General features: G+C 60.3%; 1 protein-coding gene across 1 annotated transcript; it reads left to right on the plus strand.

Annotated features, from left to right (window-relative positions):
• The first annotated feature begins 981 nt into the window (after nucleotides 1-981).
• On the plus strand, nucleotides 982-15,098 carry PXDC1 (PX domain containing 1). Its single transcript, XM_028479537.2, has 3 exons — nucleotides 982-1,603; nucleotides 14,209-14,300; nucleotides 14,769-15,098. The coding sequence occupies exons 1-3, from the start codon at nucleotides 1,348-1,350 to the stop codon at nucleotides 15,096-15,098; spliced, it is 678 nt and encodes a 225-aa protein (XP_028335338.1). The 5' UTR covers nucleotides 982-1,347.
• Nucleotides 15,099-17,840: the final 2,742 nt, after the last annotated feature.

Raw genomic sequence — 17,840 nt, forward strand, 5'->3', positions numbered from 1 at the left:
CCCTCGGTCCCCATCGTTTCTGCGCCCCAGCTGGGCTTTCGATACTTTACAGGAGCGCAGAGCGCTGACGGGCCTCGCCCTGGCTCTGCCTCCCAGCCTGGGGCGATGTGAGGTCACCCGACACTCTCTAGAACCAACTTCCAATATTTGAACTAACCGGATTCTTTTAACTGTCGCTCGAAATTACCTCCCAATTAGAAGCAGCCTAAGGAGCAGGCGGCCGTGAATCCCGGTTCTCCACGGGGGCAGCTTCCCCGGGTCCACTTCGAAATCTCTCCGGCTCACCAAGCGCCCCCCTCACGCGGGGACGCTCTTTCCGAGGGGACCCTTTCCCACCGCCGGCCCGTCCCCCTGCTTAGCAGGGGGTCCACTCTCCTTTGGGGGGGACCCTGTGGCTGGCTGGCCCGGGCCTGCCGCGTCGTCTGTCCCGCCGCGTCCCCATCTGTCCCCAGCCGCGTCCGCGCCGTGGCCGGGCGGTGGCGCGACTGGAATGCGCGGGGGACGCGGGGCGGGCGGCTTCGGCCTCCGGCCCGGCCCAGGGTGGATGGGCGGGCGGCGCGCGGACGAGAACCTGGCCGACAGCACCGGCGCCGGGTCCCCGGAGCGGGTGCGCCCCGCCCTCGCCCCCCCTCCCGGCACACGTGCAGCTTCCACCCCTGCGGGTCGGGTGGGGCGCGCAGCCCCCCGACCCGACAGTTTGCGAGGATCGAGAAACGGAGAGAGAGAGAAGTCTCCCCGGGAGCCCGCCGAGCGCAGGCCAGCCGGCCCTCCCTGCCCAGTCTCGTCCGGTCCCGGCCGGCGGCTCGGGGCCCGGAGGGGAGGGAGGGGGCGGGCGGGGCGGGGCGGGGGCGCAGAGGCGGGGCCCGCGCCAGGGTTTCCGCCCCTCCAGGCGGCCGGGGGTCCCCGCGGCCCCAGCAGCGCGGGCTCGGGAGGCGGCGCGGGGCGCTGAGGCCAGGCCCCCCCTCCTCCGCTTGGCGCGTCCTCTCGCCCGGAGGCGGGGAAGGCGGACGCGACCGCGGCCTCGACGTCGGCGACCGCGCCGCCCGCGAAGGGAAGCGCCTTATAAGCCGCCGCTCGGCCGGACCCGCGGCTCGTCGCCGCGCCATCCCGGAGAGAGCCCGCGGAGGCCGGGCCGACCCCGGACAGACCCCGACTCCGGGCGGACCCCGACCAGCGCCGGCTCCGGACAGAGCCTGCATCTGGCCGGCCCTGGACAGACCTCGGACGGAGCCCGGCCCCGGACAGACGCCCCGGCTCCAGAGCGACCCCGGCTCCGGACGGCCTCCCCGCGGACCCAGGCCCGGGCGGGCGCGCCCCCTGCCGGCCGGGGCATGCTCGGCCCGCGGCATGGCCTCGGCGGTGTTTGAGGGCACGTCGCTCGTGAACATGTTCGTGCGCGGCTGCTGGGTGAACGGCATCCGCCGGCTCATCGTCAGCCGGCGCGGCGACGAGGAGGAGTTCTTCGAGATCCGCACCGAGTGGTCGGACCGCAGCGTGCTCTACCTGCACCGCAGCCTGGCCGACCTGGGCCGCCTGTGGCAGCGCCTCCGCGACGCCTTCCCCGAGGACCGGCCCGAGCTGGCGCTCGCGCCGCTGCGCGAAGGTGGGCGCGGGCCCGGCCCGGGGCAGGGGGGCGGTTATTCGGCGGGGATCGCGACATCCCGGCCCCCGGCACGGGACAGGGACCCTCAGACCTCCGCCCGCCCCCGGGCGGCGAAGTGCAGTGGCGGGCGCGCGGGAGTCGGCGGCGCACGGGGCCCGAGGCCGGCCAGACGGGCGTCCGGACCGTCCCCAAGGCGAGCCACCGGCCAGCGCCAGTGTCGGGCGGCCCCTGCGACCCCGCCGCGGCCGGAGAGGCCGGGGGAACGTTTGGGAGGAGTTAAGGACAGCGTCCAGCTGGGGTCGCGTCGTGCCTGGCAGCCCCCTCCGAGGCCTCCCCCGGCAGGGCCGCGCCTCTTGTTCCCGGTGACCGACAGCCCGAGTGCGAGGTGCCACGCGGCCTCCGTCGCTCCTCGGGAGGGGCCACCAGGGTGGGTCCGCATTCGAGTTTGATGAGCCCAGAGGCCTCCTCCCTGGCCTTGTGACTTTCCTGGCTCGCAGGGGCTGGGTGGCTTCCCGTTTCCTCTCCTCGGCCCACGGGCTGGCCTTTGGAGGCCGCGGAGAGGAAGCGAAGGCTGAAGCCGAGGCGGGAGGACTGGGGTCCCCCCTGCCCCCTCCCACACACACGCGTGACCACCTGCAGCGCTGAGAATCTGGTGACACTTCCCAGCGCCTTCCTCTAAGCAGATCCCTGGGGCACTTTGGGGGGCATTTACTGAAGCTGCCCCTCTGCCCGAGATCTTGGGATAATCCCCACTCCGCCCCGCCCCCTCCCCGGGACAGCTCCCACCCCGGTGTGTGAATTACATGGATAAGTAGCTCACTCTTAGGACACGTTCTCAGGCAGACGCGCCCTTGGAACGGCTCCCAAAGCCAGCACGTTTGCAGGCCCTCCTCCCCAGAGTCTCACTTTGGTGGCTCTTCTGGAGGGAGTTTAGTATTATTTCAAGCATGGCAGCAGTTTACCTTGATCTACTGTTTGGGTGTGTGTGTTGTTATAGTTTTAATTTATCAAATGGATGCCCAAATCCGTAAAGCTTAGATGAAGGAACAGCTGTTTATTCAGTGACTTACATCCTTTCTGGAACGCGGCAGGCCATAAACAAACAGGAGCTCCTGAGAGCTGGTGGAGGGCCTGCCCTCCCCCATACCCTCCCCCCTGCCCTCCCTTCTGCCCTCCCCCCTGCCCTCCAGGTCTCACTCTGGCAGAGGACCCAGCTCAGCCGTGACTCCAGGCGCCCCACTTGGCTCCGCCCCTGTAACGTAGGACCTGACACTCACTTTTCTTGTGCGGATTGGAGTGCGTGCTCAGTGTCCAGCAGTAGTAAGCCCTCCACAAATGTGCCTTTTGTTGTCACCCTCCGCGGCTTCTGGTGAGGGTCATAGAAGGGGGGGAGGAGGGCGGAGCTTCAGTCGCCTTGGGATCTGGTGAGGAAACCACCTTACCCGGAGCAGAACGGTTGGGGTGCGCTGTGCACGCGCACGCCCTGGGCTCTGTCCCTCTGTGCAGGTTGTGCCCAGTTGGTTCTGGGTTTGCGAGGTGTCAGCGCACCGAGGGCCTCCACAGAGTGGGCTCTCCGCAAGGAGACAGGAAGAGGGTGACCACCGGGGAGAAAACAAGGCGCAGAAGGGGTATGATAGCTGCTTTCAAGTGTCACGTGTCTAAACGGAGAAAAATCAGCAAGAAATGGGTATTAGGTTTGGGGGGGGGGGGGGGGGGGGGCAGTCAGATGAGGACCGGGTTGGGTGTGAAGGCCTTTCGAACAGCCCACGATGGACTGTGGGAACGTCTTCTCGGCTGGAGTCCTGACCAGAGGGCCTCCTGCAAGGCCAGCCCAGCACCCCTGGAGGAGAGGAGGTGGAGGCCCCAGGGGGGCTGGAGGAGAGGTGACATGAACCCTCTGTCTGGTTCCTGGTTCTCTGCCTGGAGGCAAGCTGGCCCTTCCCCCAACACTACCTGAGTGTGTTGTACACCCAAGGGAAGGCCTTTTCCTTCCTTAGAAGGAAGGAAAGTCCGGGGAAGTTGTTTGCTAAGTAAAATACATCGCCCTAATGCAAAAGAAGAGTTCACCTTATTTCCAGGTGGATTTACTGTTTGCATAAACAGATCGTCTGGACATACAAACCGTACACACAAAAGGCATCCAGATGTGTGTGCTGTTTTAGAGATGCCAGGTCTTCTCAGTGTAATTCCCCATCAGATTTTCTCAGTTTAAATTTATCGCATATTTCTGGGCTGGGTTACATTGGCCCGCTCATCTCTTTAAAAAGCTTTGTACGTCTAGGTTTGAGAACTCGTGCTGGCAGCAGGCTGGTAGCTCTTGTAAATGTAGGACTGAACACCTCCAGAGGGTGGGAAACACCTCCTTGGGTCCGACTTGCATCTTTGATTCTGCGTGCAGTGAAGGGGATGCCAGGCCCTCTGTCTTGGTCCCTGCAGTATTGCAGTGGGAGAGTGTTTCCGTGCAGAGAGTACTTTTCCTTGATTCTGCACACACACTGGTGCTAGCCTTGGCTGGCTGTCCGTGGAACGTGTATGTTTCCTGGCGACGTGCGCAGAGATATTTAAACCCCTGCGTGGAGTGGCGGCACGGGGCTCGCTAGCCCACCTCTCTGGTCTTCTGTTTGGGCGAGGCTGCCCTCAGGACTAGTCTTGCTTCTTCTATCCTTTTCCTTGGCATCTTGGCCTCTCACCTTATGCTCTTCTGCGTCTGGATCTGATAACACCCGTCCTTCCTTTCTTGTCCCTCTGCCTGGGGGAGGGAAGTAGCTGCTTTCTGTGCATATTATCTCTGGGTGACCAAGGTGTCCCCTTCTTCTCTTTCCACACTCTGACACAGGTAGGGCCGAGTCTTTGACTTAAATCCCCTTTACGTAATACTTAACACGGTTCAGGGCTCCTGACCGGATGTGGCAAGGTCCCTTGCCTGTTACATCTCTCGTCTGGGAAGGTTCACGCTTTAAAAGACAAGCATGCAGAATTTCCTCAATGACTGTTTGGGACTCTTGGATTATTTTGATCCTTTTTTAAAAATAACACCCGTTTCAGGCCTTATGAAGTCATCACTGTAGAAACAGATTCTATTTCCAAAGTAGTCAGGTGACCTTTGATTCCTGATTACTGTCAAATCAACACTTTGGTTTTATATTCACTCAGCCAGCATCTGCCAGATGCCTCCCCTGCACCAGCATCTTCTAGGTGCTGGGGATGCAGCAGTGAACAAAACAGACAAAGCCTGCCCTCATGATTCTGTACTCGGGGTGGGGGAAATCCAATAATAAACAAGATAAGTGAAAAAAATGTTAGATGGTTCTGCACCTTCAGAAGAAAAGAAAAGGGAGGAAGGAGAGGAGCTATGACTTGCAGGGCAAGGGAGGGGTTCACTTTCAGATGGGCTGGTCCGGAAGGGCTCAAAGGAAGTGACCTGTGAGGAGAGACCGGGAGGAAGTGGGGAGGAAGCGAAGTGGCTGCCTGGGGAAGAGCTTCCAGGCAGTGGCCAGAGCAAGTGCAAAGGCCTTGGGGCCGGCATGTGCCCGGTGGCCCTGAGTCCTGAGGGGGCCGTTGTGGTTGGAGGGGACAGAAGGGGGGGAAGCAGTGGGAGATCAGGGGTAGGGAGTGGGCAGATCACGCTCCGCGTGGGGCTCTTGTCGGAGATGGAGAGCTTGGAACGGGAGTGACCTGCTGTGAAGGGCACTCTGCCTGCTGCGCTGAGCATGGCTGGAGAAGGACCAGGGGGAGCCGGGGAGACAGGGAAGGTGTGAGAAGTGGTCAAACACGGACGCGTCTGGGAGGGAGTGCAGGGTCTATGGAGAGACCGGATGTGGGTGTGGGGGGCCTTGGGCGATGCAGAAAGCCCGCAGGGGGAGCTGACGGAGGGCCCAGCTTTGAACACGGTATTTAGCGTTTTCTCCAAATAAGGCCCCTCCTTGAGGTCCTGTGCGTGGTGCTGGGGTAACGTCTGTTCACCCCGTCACCGGGGACGTGGACCTGCCTGCGCCTTCATAGACCTTCTGTTAGGTGTGAGGTGGAGGGGTAGAGGCGAAGGCGTCCGGCACCGCCCGGAGAGCCTGGGCGCAGGTGCGCCAGCCGGGACGCCCCGCCTCCCCACGGCTCTAGGGGACAGTGCTCTCTGCTCCCAGGCCCTCTGCTCTCACGCGGATGGGGAGAAGCTCTGCGCTTCCCCGAAACCAGCGGGGGTAGATTGCCGTCTGGTCTGGGGGTGAACTGCAGAGCCCCGAGTTTCCTTTCTTAGTGAAAGTGGCTAAAAAGGAGCAGAGGCCGCCCACAGGTCAGGGGGACAGAGGCCGCCTCTGTCCAGCCTGACGGGCCCTGCAGTGGGCTGGGGTCCTGTCCTCCCCCCTCACAGCCCAGCCCCCATGCGTGGCTTCCCTGGAGGGGGTCCTGCCCCTTCTCATGGGGAGAGGGGCAGTTTTCACTTCCCTGGGGCATTTTGGGTGAACTCTCTGATTCACAGACCTATTTTTGAATCTCTTCCATATATAGGGCTGCCGGGCTCTGCCGTCCCCCCGGGCCTGGTGCTGGCACCGTCCGCCTCCCGGGAGCCGGCCGTCTCCTCTCTTCCTAAGGTTTTCTGTCTCTTTCCCAGACCCGCACGCTGCTGTCGCTCAGGCTTTGTTCCGAGTTCCCCGTCCGGACTCTCCTTCCTCCGTAAGTGACGGTGCGCTCCGTGGCCCCGTGGTCTCATCCGTCGGAGCTCAGGCCGTGCCGTGGGCCCAGGTGACTCAGGCTAACCCGCAGTCAGAGAAGGCGCGGCCGGAAACTCACGGACGTTGTTCGTTCTGGAGCTTCCAGGCCTCGCTCGCCTCCCGCCAGATTTCCAAGGGGAAACTTGGTTCTGCATCTCAGCACCGGAACCGGGACCGGCTGGTAGCATCTGGCTGCCCTCAGGCTGGCCCCCAGGGACGCCGTCCTTTTCTCTTTTTAAAACAAGTCTGGGCCTGGTGTGCCTCCGTTGTGTGTTTTGAGAAGCCCTTTTCCAAACGGCAGGAGGTGTTTCTGGTTGGGAGCAGAGTCAAAACTAGGGAAGGTGGGCGCGCGGCGAAGGGTGGCGGCAAGGCCTCTGGGGTTCGAAGCAGGGGCGGGTCGGGGCGCGCGCTCGGAGGCTCGGGGCGGAGCTGCAGGGCGGGGCTGCGCAGAGGCTGCCAGGAGCGACCACGGGCGCCCAGGCCCGGCCCCTCTGCGCAGGGCGTCCTGCAGGGCCAGCGGCCGCCAGCAGAGTGGAGAGGGGGCACTGAGTGAGGACGTGGCGTTCCCCGGGCTTGACGTTGTCCCACTGAAATCGTTTTCATTGGTGTTTTTGTTCACTTTCACTTCCTGGGGTGACAGCAGGCATCCACCAGCCCGTTCGGTCGTCACCACCGACAGGACGGTCCCCATGTCCCTGAACGGGCCCGAGAAGCTTCCCCCCCGCCCGCCGGGCCCTGGATCCAAATCCTCGCCGTGACGCGGGCTCGGAGGGGGCCGAGGCCAAGGGCTGGGCGCCTTTCTTTTCTGGGCGGGCCTGGCTCCCTTGAACCGTGGCAGCACAGACAAGACGTGTCCTGTGTCACATAGGAGCACGGACCGCGTGCCGCGACGTTGTCCTCCAGGCAGGGCCCGCGGGGCCCCGCTCCTCCCGCCCCCGACGTGGGTCCGGCAGGTGCACACGACCGCCCTGCTCCGTGGCCGACGTACACTGCGGGTCGTGCTGCACGTTTGAGAGCAGGCTCCTCCGTCGTCCTCTGCTGGTGTGTGACTTACAGTCAGTAGGAAACACGACGGGCAGCGTTTGGACCGCGGGTGGGGGAGGGAAGGGGCAGACGTGGGATGCCGGCTCTTACTACAGTGGCTGCTCACCACCAGAGCCCCCTGCTTCCCGCAGGGGAGGATCCGGGCCCCGCGAGACTGGCTGACCCGCCCGGGGACGCGAGGTCACGGCGGGAGGAGGTTGGGCGAAGCGGCCGGAAGCGCCAAGCGCCAGCTTTGGGACCGGGCCGGTGAGGATGCGGTTTCGGGCTCTGTCTCCTGCTGCCTCCCGCGTGACTTCAGGCGGGTGGCTCAGCTCAAGCCGCTGCTGCAGGATTGATAAGCTGGCGGGGGTGGCATCTGCACGGCCGGCCGCTGTGAGCGCTGAAGCCGCGACGGAGCCATGCTGCCCGGCTGAGCACCGTATGGTGCGGAGTTTCTGCCCTTTGCTCTGGACAGCCAGCGTCCCCTCAGCCAGAGCCCTCCCGGTGGGGGTGTGGTGCCAGCCCCCAGGTGTGGCCTGCAGCCTCCCGTCCTAGGGAGGTGGGGACGGCGATGGCGCCTGAGGACCCGGGGAGGGGGTCTCCCCGATACCTCAGTGGGACCCCTGCCGACCAGGCCTGGGGCTTTGCTGGTCCAGAAATTGGGATCTGGTGCTTGGCGTGGGTCAGGCGTGGGGCCGGTTTTCCGGGGCAGATGCTCTCTGTGTGTAATTTCTATGAGAAATAGAGCTGCCGCGGGGGCAGAGCCTGGGTGGAGAGCCGGGCCCCCCTCGGCCCCCAGGCGTGTGTAAGGCTTGTCTCAGCCCTCCCGCCCCGCTCTCGCCCTCGCCCCTGCGCTGCTCCCTCCTCGGGCCTCCTGCCTGGAGAGGCAGGTTCCCTGCTGGGTTTTCCTGGTGACACCTCCCTGCGGGCAGTCTTGGCCTCGTGTCCATCATCCTGGCCAGCAAGTGGGGGCAGGTCTTGCCGCCCTGGTGCCTCCTTCGGGATCAAGTGCTTCCTGTTCTGAGAGCCTGGGACGGCTGGTGTTTATTCCCTAAATTCCTTACAAGTTTTAAGACAGACTAAGGCCGAGTGAGGGACTCCTTAGCCATGTTGAGTCTGAAGCTTGGTAAGGAATTCCGCTTGTGGTGGGAGGAGAACGAGGCGGCGGAGAAGGAGGGACTCGGGGAAGGACGTGGTGAGAGGCCGGCGTCTCACAGGCCTGGGGAGAAGCCGAGGACGGAAGTCTTCCCGCAGCCCCTTCCCGGGGCCTCCGGACCTGTTATCTTGTCTCTGTTCCTCTTTCTCCTCCGCCTCCTTTCCCTGCCCAGCCTCTCATCCTTGGAAAGCCGGGGAGGAGATGTTCCTGTCCATCAGTGTTGCCTTGGGCATCACTGGGCCAGGGGAGGGCGACGGGGGTGGGGGGGACCGAGCCTTGTGTGCAGCAGGGTGGGCGTGGGGGCAGAGGCTGGGACCCCCATGGGTGGAGCCTGTGAGGTCAGAGTCGCCTCGGGTTCCCAGGGAGCGAGGGCTGCGTCGGGATGCTTGAGTTTAGCAGAGAATAACCACCTAGGTTACGCTCAAGCTCCTCGCTGAGTGACTCCCTGCTGGTTTTATGTTGACTACCTATTTAGAGGACAAGTATTTAGGAAGTAATCACAGAATTTTCCTGGAAATTTTAAAATATTTTATTTCCAAAATTTGTATGATGCTCAGCCTTTAAAGAATATATATCTCGTGACAGCGCCTTCCTCACCTCGCCCGAGCTGTCTGCTTCTCTGGGCTCTGCGTGGATGGACTTTTTTTTTTTTTTCTTTTTGCGGTACGCGGGCCTCTCACTGTTGTGGCCTCTCCCGTTGCGGAGCACAGGCTCCGGACGCGCAGGCTCAGCGGCCACGGCTCACGGGCCCAGCCGCTCCGCGGCACGTGGGATCTTCCCGGACCGGGGCACGAACCCGCGTCCCCCGCATCGGCAGGCGGACTCCCAACCGCTGCGCCACCAGGGAAGCCCCACCTGGATGGACTTTTGAACTATGCCTTCTTTGGCTCAGTTGGAGAGTCCACATCACAGAAGATTTCCCTGGGGTCTGCCATGGGAGTCTCCTCTTAAGGGACTGGCATCCTCTGGGTAACGGACACTCCTTCCCAATTGACCCGAGAAGCATCTGTCTTCACTCCCAGAATTAACAGCGGCAGAAGGCGCTCAGCCAGATTCAGCCCTGAGTCTGTCCCTGGAGGCTGGGACAGTCACCAGAGATGTTCAGTCCGAAGCCTCCACCCACGGAAGTCAGACGTGGGACCAGGTGTCTGAGGTTAGGACACTGGTCTGGGTCTGCTCTCTCAGCCTGATCTTTGTGCTGGTGCAGTTTGGGTTCAGTCTGGGTTCCGAGAATGAGTCCGGTGTTTGTGTTTGTATAAACACCTAACCCTGGAACTGACAGAAGCTAGTTTGGAGTTCTCGATTTTCAAGGGCAAACTAGTTTAGACAGAAGGGGTACCCTGGCCGCTCAAGGCTGAATTTCAACCCCCAAAGGGATGTGAAATTGACATACTGAAATGTACATAGTCGTGTTATCAATCTTACGGTTTCAAATTTTTGACAGTTTTGGGCTATATCTGGATAAATTTCTCACATCACAAATTGTGTAGAGTGAAATTTTTAAAAATGGAGATTATGTTAGTGATGATGCTTTATCAGAAATTAGAAAACTTCCTGGGGCTGTGAAGTCTTCTGAGTCGGTTTCCTTAGAACTTGGGTGTGGCGGGTGGACCGCATCCCTTCCCGCCGTCCTCGCTGGACTGCGTCCCGCGCCTTCCATGGACTGCTGGCGCCTCCCGCTGGCCGGCCCTGGAACGGCAGCCTCATAACCAAGGCGGGGGTCTGAGTTTTTCTGTCCAACTGTGCAAAGTTACAACCATTTTATCTGCTTGCATTTTTTAGAATCACGGTCTCAGATAGTAAAACTGAGTCAAACAAGATCCGCACAGTTTTTGCTCAATCAACGATATTTGGAATACGAAAGCTAAAAGTTCTAGATAATCCTAAATTACTGTACATAAGCACATTTTTGAAATTGAAGTTTAAATTGGTACTGTAAACAAGTGACATTTGGAAAAGCTCTGCCGGTCATCAAAAGCCAAAGCTCTTGGGTCACAAAGGAAGACTACAGCAGGTAGAACAGGAAGCCCCCCGACTGCCTGTACGTAGTTGGGGGTCCCCATATGCCGTCTGTCCTGGGCAATGACACAGGCCCCAGATGTGGGTTCTGCTACACCGCATGCCTGGTGCTGTGTCATTTTCAGAATTGATTCTGATCTTGGGTGTTGCCAGCCGGTGTTTCGGCTTCCAACAGTTGTGAACTTGAGAAACCTGATGGGGGCGGACCTCGGTGGGTTTTGAGACATGAAATTTTAAAGGAAGATGTATTTCATTTCTGCGCTGTGGCCCCAAAGCACGGTTTGGGGTTTGTTTGTTTGTTTGAGTGTTTTCCTTCCTCATTTAGTACACCTCCCTGTTTAATGGGACACACCTTTAAAACAACTGAAGGAGGGTGATTTCCAGGCCCAGGAGAGGAGGGAAATGTGGGTGCTGGCGTTTGAAGAGGGCCAGGCCATTGGAAGCCCCGTAGCCAGTGGTGACCCCTTCCTGCCCTGATGTAGGGTGAGGGAGGGGCTCTGTGGGGGCCAGGTAGCCTTGGGGGCCGCCCGTAGATGGGTGCCAGTCAGCCCAGCTGAATCCATAGCTTCTCGAATCTCCACCTTTGATTCCCTCCCCAGGGAAGAGGTGGGCGTCCTTGTCATTCACGTGGGCGGGTTTCCTTGGGGGAAGGAGGACAGACCGTGGGAACGCTGATTCTGGTCTCCTTGGTTGTCACCCAGAAATAAATCATGAAGAAGGGCCCCCAGCTGAAAGCCAGAGCTTAAAAAACTATCCCCTGTCACTCTGTTCTTGGAGGTGGGATTCCAGCATGTTCTTTGGCCATTGACATGTTTTCAGCCCCTCTTGATTTGAAGCATGTTTTCATCTCCAGAGAGCACCATTCGGCTTCTCCTCAGAAGCAGAAAGGCAGGTGAAAGGCAGCGATAAGGTTGCAGCTTCCACAGATAGCACCAAACCAGAGTGGCTGGCAACTCAGTGGGTTTGTTGCCACCTTGGTCTTGGGCAGCTCTCCTCCGAGGCCTGTGACCTGGAGCCTGCTGGCCCGCATCCGGCTGGGGTAACGCCGAGAAGCGAGAGATGCGGTTGGCACCCGTAGGCTGGTGGACACACACAGGTGATAACTCGTCCTTGACTCTGTTCTCTTGTGCAACTTTATTCCATCAACAAACGGCCAGCGACCAGTGAATCCCCCGCGGGTGTCAGGGTCAGTGCCAGGCCCTGTGCTGACGGCTGGCGACGGGAGGGGACCGTGGGGACCTCCTACACTCAGCTTCACAGGTGGGCTTGGGGAGGCCACAGGGGAGGGAGCAGGTCTGCTGCAGAGGTGGGGGGTTGGAGCTCTCCCAGAGCTCAGAGCAGACGAGTCCCGCCGGGTGGGTGGGGGGCTCCACAGAGCAGGAGGTGTGTCCCACGTGGCCTTTAAGGGATGGTGGGATTTTCCCGCTCGAGCCTGGAGGCGGGGGAAGGCCAGTGGAAGGGGTCCCCCAGAGGCAGTGCTGCGTGGGCACGGGGGCCGTGTTCTGGTGGCTTGGACCCGTTCCTCGGCGTTGGGATGAGGATGTGGCGGTCACAGAGCAACGGAGCTGGTGGGGTTGACGAGGCTCGGATCCTCGGGGTCTGTGCGCTGAGCCTAAACCCTTATGTGTTCCCAGAGGCCTGACCAGGTACTTCTTGCCTTTCTCTGCTTCATTCTGGAAAGCAGGTCACCAAGAAGATAGGGTTGCCAGATAAAGTACAGGACACCAAGTAAGTTTGAGTTTCAGATAAACACTGAATAATTTTTTAGTGTGTCTATCCATACTATTGCATTATTCAGTGTTTATCTGAAACGCACCTTGAACTAGGGGTCCTGCTTTTTACTTGCTAATTCTGGCAACCCTAAAAGAAGCTCAGCATAGAGCAGAATGTATTTATTTGACTGAATGGTACCCTTGGTGGTCATAAACCCGACCATGGGCTAAACATGCTTTACGTCCTAGGAAATGGGTATAAATACGCTATATGCCTTGACCAGACAAGAGGCTGATCCTATGAATTGTCCTTGCAGAATACAAAAACACAACTACTGTGTCATAAACTCGAGTGGTTTAACACCAGTGTGCTAGATGTAATAAAAGTTGAAACGTGACAGCAGTTTTGCTTGTCTTAGAATAAAGAAGCTCTTTGTGGGGATGATTTACATAATTGTCCTGTGTCTCTAAACACAACTTTTCAGAGGCTTTTTCAGCGTCTCTCTTTTCCTCTGTAGACTTGTCCATAGCAAGCAAAAGGTCACAGAGGGGTGTGTGTGCTTGCGTGTGTGTGTAATTCTAAACGAGGAACTCGGGGCTGAGACTCTGGCACCCTGGTGTTTTCTTTCTCCCTTCTCGCTGCCCGCAGCCTGCAGGGTGGTGGGTAGGCCAGGCAGCCTAGGTGAGAGGGGAGGAGGTGGCCCGGGCCCCTCTCTCCGGCGACGGCTGGGGAGTCATGCTGAGGTTGCCAGCGCGGGCTGTGTGGACCGAGGCTTGGGGTCTTTGGCTGGCTGCCTGGGTCCGTGTGGCTTGAGGTGGGGTGGGCCGGACCAGAGAGCCCACTGAGACGCAGGCCCCCCGGGTGGCCAGGTGAAGGTGCACCCGGCCTGTGCTCCAGGAAGTCCAGGGACCGATTCCTGGCCTTGACTGGACGTTCCTGACCCCAGCTAATGCGAGGGACCCCCTGCTCAGCCCAAGCTTTCAGGAGTGCCCTCGCCCTATGTCTGGGGCGCCCCTGGTTTCCATGGACCACGTGTTCTGGGGCCTCTTAATTTCAATCACGTAGCTTAGGAGGTTAATTTTAACACTACGTGGACTTAGTGAGCTGCCTGCAAAATGAACAACCCTTTCACCTGTACAACAAAACCAGAACTTCTGAGACCTGGGACTCAGTGACTGAAAATAGTCCTGGCACTTCAGCGTCTGTGGTTTGGTCGCAGCTCACCGGGACCAACATCCTGGGTCACGTGAAATGTCCTTGGGAATCTGACTTGCTCCATCCCTGGGAGGCTGATGTATAGAAGCTGTGCTGGGGAGGTCTGTGCTCTGCACTGCTTAAAGGAAGATAGAAATGCACCCCGAGCCTCCATGCCACTAGCTCTCGTGTTTTAGAGACAGAATACTGCGCTTTTCGGTAGCCAGTCGAGACTTCCGGCAACCGGAACGAGGGTAGAAGCCGATTCCTGGAAAGTGCCGTGAGGCGTATGCCCACGCTGGTTTCCTCTGCGTAAAGATGTGATTTTTTTCCCTTCCAAAGCCAGTATCTAAATGACTTGTCTAAACATAGGCTCCGTTTCCACGGGGCCTGTGGTCATCTCAGCTGTGTCATTGGGGGCTGGTGGGTCCAGCCTCCCCCAGCTACGGCCACCACGCTGGCGGGGGCTGAGCTCTGGCCTCGTCCAGGGTGCGGCTGGAGAGTCCCCCTCGGAGAGGCCTCTGGTGGTGTCTCTGTGGCTTTCAGACGGACAGCGTCCACGGCAGCACGCGCGTTAATCACTCGTTGGGTCGCTGAAACTTAAAACGAGGTTGAGAGCCGGGTTTTCAGGGCAGGGCTGCACCCACGTGAGGCTGAGTAAACTTCCCAGATGTCTTTCGTGGAGGGTGACGCCGGGGAGGCGTCCCCGTCGCGGGATGCCTGTTGTTCTGTATTTAATTCGGGAGCACACTTCTTGGTGTGTTTTTCTGACGGAGGCGTTTCTGTCGCACTCCCAGGGCTGGTCGCCATAAAGGATGCCCACGACATCGAGACCAGGCTTAACGAAGTGGAGAAGCTGCTCAAGGCCGTCATCAGCATGCCGCGCAAGGTGGGTGCGCAAGGTGGGCGCGCAAGGTGGGCGCGCAGGTGGGCGCGCAAGGTGGGCGCGCAGGTGGGCGCGCAAGGTGGGCGCGCAAGGTGGGCGCGCAAGGTGGTTGCGGGCGGACGGGCGGGGCCGGGGCGCGCTTCCTGGAAGTGTCAGGTGCGGTTAGGTGTAAGCCCAGGGAAGGAAGGCTCCTTGGGCTCCGGGGGCTCCGGTGCTTTCTCCCTGGGGAGGAGGTGGAAGTGACGGGCTCACGGTTTACTGGAAAGTGAGGGGAGATGGACGTGCGTGAACTGTTCCCACTGTCCCCATCCTGTCCGTCCCTGGGCCTCGAGACACCTGAGCACCTGACAGGTGAGTGGGGAAGCGGCCCCGTCCGCGCTCCGTCCCGCAGTCTGAGCAGTGCGGGGCCGCCAGCGTCAGACGGGCTGCCTCGCGGGAGGAAAATGTATAAATGAACGTGTTTCTTCCCAGTATTCCAGGTCAGAAGTTGTGCTCACCTTCTTTGAAAGATCTCCCCTGGATCAGGTGTTAAAAAATGACAACGTCCATAAAATTCAACCCAGCTTTCAAAGTCCGGTGAAAATATCAGGTGAGAGCCACAGGGCCACCAGAAACCTTCCCAGCCCGCCGTCCCCGTGCCGGACACGCCTCCCCGCCTTGGAATCCAGAAAGACAGCCCAACAGGAGGGTGGAAGGAGTAGGGGAGGGACTGGAACCGATTTTTATGAAACGGTGTGTTTCTACCTACCGGCCTGCAGTTTACACTCTTCCTACTTCCAAAGCGAGTTATCTGGCATATAGATTGGAACGTACTTAAATAGTCTATGATGAGAGCATCAGTGAGGCATTTTGAAGTGAATTACTGGAATACGTCATCCAGCCTGCAAAAATAAGAGTTCACCTAGCGTAACACTGACCTGGCTCTTGGCTTTAGGGCGGGGGGACAGAAAGGGACACACGGCGTAGGTCTCCTTAGCGTGGACGCTGGGTTGAGCCTTCTGGCAAACCTCAGCAGCGCTTAGAGGGGATGGTCAGCCGTCCTGCGGGTCAGAGGGGAGCGAGGGAAGCCTGGGTTCAGCCCGGTGACAGCTTCCTCAGATCTGGGCCGCACGTGTTGCTACAACACTAGACTCTGTTTTTGCAGTGCTGTTGGCAAAGCCTCTGAGGGGCGTTTTGTAGGAAAAGAGGTCTGTCCTGGAAGTCTCAGGTACCGGGCTTCCCCAGGCAACTTGTCTGGCCTGAGTGAGGTTGTGTGGGCGTTTGCCGGGCGCAGAGGGGATACAGCTCGGCCAGCGGTGACATCCCACAGGTCACCTTGATGTGAGGAGAGGTGGCGGGGGGGGGTCCCTGTGTCCAGCACTTGAGTTCTGAGTGGAAGGAAGGAAAGAGGAGGGAATGGAGGAGGGGGACTCAGAGGGAGGTGATGGGGAAGAGTCAGCAGGTGAGGGGACCTGAGCCCAGAGCCATCACTAGGAAAGGAACTGGGTCCCAGTGCTGGGAAGATGGAGGGGGCACACTGGGCTGACGGCTGACGTGACTGGTATAAAAGTGTGCTTACTGAGTGATATACCACGGCAAGGGTGAGATTCCAGGTTCTGGGAACCCGGGACGGAAAGTCACTTTTTGCTCTGCCCGTGTGTGAGCAGGACAGGTTCAGCCTGGGTTGGCGTGTCTGCCACTTTTGACATCTTCCCAGGAGAGCCTCGTGTGTGTCCTTAGGAAGATGAGCAGGGGGCTGGGGGCCCCTTCTTAGCGAGCGCCTAGCGTCCAGAACCTTCTCTACAGGAGAGTGAAAATGGCCGTCGTCCCTCCTGACCGGATGTCCGGGGACCCCAGTGTCCCAAGGCTCAGAGAGGCTTCAGAGCGCGTCGGGCTCTGTGTGCTGTCACCTGGGGCGTGGGCACCTCTGTCCTTTAGTCTTGCACGAAGAGCCCCAGCACTGGCATCTCCATTTTGCTTTATTTCTTTCTGTCTTGAGCAAACAGGAGAACCGAGAGCCGCAGAATCCTCTCAGGGCCTGGGGTTGGTGGCAGGCGCAGGTTGACCCCAAAGGCCCCAGGGCGTAAGAGGGACAGGCTGGCGCTGCATGCAGGTGCTTCCGATGGCGACAGCCTAGCGGCCCCAGCCCCTGTCTTAGTGCCTTGTCTTTATTGCTGATTCGCAAAAACGCACGACCCAGATTTACCCCAAAGCGCTGAAAGGAAGGAGACAGGATTGAACAGGGGTAGCGCTGGGGTCCCACGTCGAGGTTTTAACTACAATCTTGTGTTGTTTCGAGGACTGAGGACAGAGCTTTGGGGTCCCTCCTGCCCACGAGCTCAGGAGGCCTGGCACGCGGGCCTGGGAAGGCAGGGCCTTGGCCTCCCCGTGCAGGCCGGGAGCCCGGGTCCTGGGGACATCGCAGGGGGGAGTCACTGCGGCCACGCGGCTCAGCGCGGAACACTTTGTGACACGGGGCTGCCTGACGGTGGCGTTGGTACACAGCTATTGTGAGTCAGCTGCAGAGAGCCTGAGGCCTCGTGCCAAGACCACGGCCTGAAGGCAGCCCTGCGCGGGAAGCTGGCGGGGTCGCCCCTTGCAGAGCTAGAGTCTCCCTTGCCTGGGGGTCCCTCCTCCTCGTCCGCTCTAATCAGTCGAAGGGGTTCTCCCTGGGATCTGCGCCCCCAGCCTCGCTGGCCTTCCCTGTGCCTGGGCGCGTGTCTCCCGCGGAAAGGAGCGTGGGGCTGGGCGGCGGGTTCCCACGGCATGTGAGACGTGCTTTCGTTGTCCACTGAGCGAGGAAGTAAGTATCCGGAGACAAGGATGTGGCAAATTCAGAAAAACTTCTAATGAAACTGTCCCTCACAGTAGCGCTGCCAGCCCCGGAGGGCCTGGTCCCGCGTGGGCAGGCCCTGCTCCTTAGTCTGCGCCCGTATTTGCGCCGCGTATGGACTCGGGAGTCCCCGGGCGCTGGGCCGCAGGACCCGGAGAGCCGGGCGCCCCGAGGGCCGAGTCTCCAGCAGCCCAGCCTCTCCCCGGGATGCGTCCTCAGTACCGACGTCGGCCGCCCGGACCTGACTTCCTGGCTCATTCATTTACGGGTTTCCTGCCATCCTGGGCATGTCCGGCTGTGGTCACTCTGGCTTTCCATGTCACCGTGGAGCCCTCTGCTCCAGGCCCTGGGCCTCCTGCTGGCTGGGCCCTGTCTCCTCCCTCCCCACAAGCCCTGCCCGCCCACGTCCACTCCTGCCCAGCTGAATTCCACTCGTGCGTGGAAACGGCGTGCCCGCTGTCACCCCCTCCCCCAGACTTCTCAGCACCTTCTCAAGCCTCCGATGTGGCATCCTGGGAGGTGGTGCCCTGGCGGACAGCCCTGACCTTGGCCGGCTCTCAGGCCTCCTGGCGTGACCTCTAGGTTGACCGGCTAGGGGTCAGGGGCGCCACTAGATGGCGCCCGGCGCCCGTGGTGTAAGAACCAGCCGCCCCCCGCCCCCACCCCCGGGGCCACGATTCCCGCCAGTACTCTGGCCTCTTAGGTGATGAAAGGGACCAATGCAGCCTTAA

This window comes from Physeter macrocephalus, chromosome 18, assembly GCF_002837175.3.
Source record: "Physeter macrocephalus isolate SW-GA chromosome 18, ASM283717v5, whole genome shotgun sequence".
NCBI classification, from domain to species: Eukaryota; Metazoa; Chordata; class Mammalia; order Artiodactyla; family Physeteridae; genus Physeter; species Physeter macrocephalus.

Coding starts and splice junctions, on each gene's coding strand:
- PXDC1 (XM_028479537.2), top strand. CDS start 1,348: ATGGCCTCGGCGGTGTTTGAGGGCACGTCGCTCGTGAACATGTTCGTG. Junction 1,604..14,208: donor GCTCGCGCCGCTGCGCGAAG/GTGGGCGCGGGC, acceptor TCGCACTCCCAG/GGCTGGTCGCCATAAAGGAT. Junction 14,301..14,768: donor TCATCAGCATGCCGCGCAAG/GTGGGTGCGCAA, acceptor GTTTCTTCCCAG/TATTCCAGGTCAGAAGTTGT.